The 3,396-nt window shown below is 39.9% G+C and overlaps 1 protein-coding gene across 1 annotated transcript; it reads right to left on the bottom strand.

Moving 5' to 3' along the window:
- Positions 1-437: 437 nt before the first annotated feature.
- LOC107928268 (9-cis-epoxycarotenoid dioxygenase NCED3, chloroplastic) lies at positions 438-2,653 on the bottom strand. Its single transcript, XM_016859455.2, has one exon. It carries the CDS (start codon positions 2,481-2,483, stop codon positions 765-767), a length of 1,719 nt encoding a protein of 572 aa, XP_016714944.2. The 5' UTR covers positions 2,484-2,653; the 3' UTR covers positions 438-764.
- Positions 2,654-3,396: the final 743 nt, after the last annotated feature.

The raw sequence follows: 3,396 nt of genomic DNA, 5'->3' as shown, positions 1-3,396 counted from the left end.
GTTCGACCCCCCGAACCTTTTATTGTCTCGGCAACGAACCGGTTTCGTTGCTTTCAAGGCTAGGAATGTCTACAACATGTTGCATATTGTTCCATTAGGTATCTCATCTACATTGCACCATGCCAATGGTAGGTTGCCAATACCATCCATGATTTGCAGCAAAGTTTGAGTCACAAAATCTATCAAATTTGAATGACTAAAAAAGGGTCCAATCCTAACTTGATTTAACATTTAACCCCTTTGCTGTTTTTCTCATTTGTTCATTGCTCTAAATTACATTTATGATGTTCATTGTTGTTGATACAAAATTCGGGTTTAGGGTCCTCTCTTTTACCACACTTCCGAGACCCCTTAACCCGAATCTTATATCAACAAAACATCATTGAAAATAGTAACAAACAAAGCAACATGTAAGAAAGATCAAAAGAGTTGAGATATGGGAGACTGGTATTTCTATATATAATGTAAAATTTCAAGTATTTACAACCAAAAAGGAAAAGAAAAAAACAGAGGATACAAGCACTACATATTTTGCTTTTAAAATTTATGTACGGTTTCACGCACACTGAAGTGAAAAAAAATATATGCATAAAACCAGCTGAGCTTCAAATAGTGTATGTACCTACATATCCCAAAAGCTACAAACTGGTCTCTCGTAAAACCCCATATGAAACAGAGGAAGGGATTCCGGGGACAGTATATACATGCATCCCACTGGTAAGTCTCTTCCTGAAAATCGTAAAACGGACATGAAAGATAAGTAATTAAGCCTGGTTTTCCAAGTCCTTTGAACTTATGAATGTTCCATGGAAACCATATGGGACTCGAGATGGAAGCTTAACCGTAGCTTCTAGCTGTAAATCCATGGCGTTTACGATCTGCAACTCCGATTTCCATGTCTTTTCATCGTGAACGAAAGCTAAAATGTAACCATCGTCTTCATTTGTCGAAAGGTTTAGAGGGAAAAACAATGGTTCACCACCATACCTATGGTCACCATACATGTATTTTTTTACCTCACCGGTTGATAGATCAACTTTGGCAAACCCTGAAACTTTAGGCCATGGTTCAGCCAATGCTAAATAAGCAAACCTTGTTTTTCTCCCTAGTAAATTCCGGTTCACCATCCCTGCTTCCAAGTTGACTTGTTCGGATTCCGATATGATAGGGCGGCGCGTGGATTTTCCGGTCTTTAAGTTGAGTCTAATTTCAGAGAGGACACTTTTGAGAGATTCATCACTTTCGTTAAAAATGGAGTCTGGTGGTGTCATGCATGAACCGATTACAACAATTTCATCAGTTTCAGGCTCTTCCCAAGCATTCCAAAGATGAAAACAAAAGCAATCAGGTGCTTCAACCCATTTAATCTCTGAACCATCAATGGCATTCTTAGCTAATACCCCAAATTTCGACATTTTGTTCTTATCATACACCACCGGCGACCCACCATGGATCATTTCAGGCAATTTGAACACTACTTGTTGGTCTGGGATCACCACGAAATTCTCGGTAATAGCAAAATCATGTATCATGGTCGGACCCTCCACCGGAATTTCAACGTCCGGTGACTTTTTACCATCCGGTGAAACACGAAAGTACTTAAGGTGTGGCTTTTGAATAACATCATAACTAAGAGCAAAGAATTCACCCGATTGTGGATCAACTTTGGGGTGAGCAATCATTGTTGAATTCAATTGACCGTCGAAATTGTATCTGCCGATGGTTTCTAAGTCGCCGGCGGGAGTTATATGAACATGGTAAGGCAAATCATCTTCAGACATGGCGAGTAAATGGCCGTTGAAGTAAACAAGTCCAGCGTTGGCAACGCCGGTGCCGTGACTTGGATCAACGAGACCGAACAGTCCACGAGTGTAGAAAAGTAACAGTCTAGCTATGCCGGAATGACCATGGAGTTCACCGATGGCTTTAGGGAAAACAGGACGGCCTAAATCACGTTCTTGGACTAAACGATTAGTTTCAGTGAACCTACATGCATAACTAGCTGACCCATTTTTTAACTGAACCGCATGAACCATACCGTCACCGTCGAAGAAATGGTGACCGGCGACTGGTTCGTGAAGTGGGTTAGCTCCGTTTCGAACGTACACACCTTGAATGCAGTCTGGGATTGTTCCAATCACAGGTAACCGATGTTTGACAGGTTGTTCCGGTACCGGAGCGAAATTACCGGCGATTTGAACTCTGGGGTCAGCTGCTTTTGGAAGAGGGTGTTGACTTTCGTGAGAAACCAAAGCATTCTCCACTACATCCAAAGCCATAGCAGCAACTCTTTGAAAAGGATTCCATTGTTGGGGTTTCTCAGTAGATGGTGATGATGATGATGATTGTTTAGGCAAATGAAGAAAAGATGGAGCTTGAAGAGAACATGAAATGGTGTGCCTTTTTGAAACTGGGAATTTAGGCTTAAAACAAGTCCCAATAGCAGCTGCTGCTGCTGCTGGTGATGATGCATATGCAGCCATGGATGCTTAAATTTAAGCCAATTAATAAAAAAAAAGGGTCTGTTTTTTGCTATGGTTTGTTTTGGATCAAAAGGAGAATCTTGATTGGCTTTGGGTGAGTAAAGATTTGCATGTGAGAGAGAGTGTTGATGTTGGGGTGAATGGAGAGCAAAGAGGCTTGGTGTTTTTGAAGGAGCTCGTGAGGGGGTATGAGAGAGAAAAGAGGGTATATATAGGGAAAAGGAGGTCCCATAATGCATGCAAGAGAAGCCCACGTGTTGCAATTTTGTAGCAAAAAAGGGGAAAGGGGAGTGACAATTTAAAGTGATTAATAGTAGGTGTGGGGACAATGTTGCTTTATCCTTTGACACGACAGCTCTCTTTCTTTATATTCAAAATCGAATATAAAGTTGGGCAAACTACCTCAAAGTCCCTCAATTATTAGTAATTTATATTTTGGTCATTAATTTTAAAAAATTATAATTTAATCACTAAATTATACGAATATTACAAGTTCATCGCTAGCCTGTTAACTTTGCAATGGACGTCTCATATTGATGTTAATTAAGTTTATACTTTGGTCACTCAATTTCAAAAATATTACAAGTTGGTCACTGAACTATTCAAAAGTTTTAAGATTTTAGATACCTTCAGAGTTGTATTTTAGTAATCTTGCCACCATTTGATCTCCTCTTCCCCAAAAAAAACGCTAAAAGAGTTTTTTCCCTCCTCTTTCGACTTTATAATTTGATTTTCCTTAAAACGACTTGAAACTCCGCTGATTCAAACTCGAAGCCCTAACGGAGAAGCTCTCTGATCTTCATCCACCGTCTTCGAATGGCCGCTTTACTCTAATATGTTTCTCTTTTCAATCATCTGAAACTCCCCGACTAGCTCCTAATTAAATTTGGTACGTTTGAGTCTTCTTTTTTAA

This window comes from Gossypium hirsutum, chromosome D08, assembly GCF_007990345.1.
Source record: "Gossypium hirsutum isolate 1008001.06 chromosome D08, Gossypium_hirsutum_v2.1, whole genome shotgun sequence".
NCBI lineage: Eukaryota > Viridiplantae > Streptophyta > Magnoliopsida > Malvales > Malvaceae > Gossypium > Gossypium hirsutum.
Note: the sequence above shows the minus strand (reverse complement) of the source record. Positions and strands in the feature narration are given on the sequence as shown.

Excerpts from the sequence above, each read along its gene's own strand:
- LOC107928268 (XM_016859455.2), bottom strand. The coding sequence starts at position 2,483 with ATGGCTGCATATGCATCATCACCAGCAGCAGCAGCAGCTGCTATTGGG.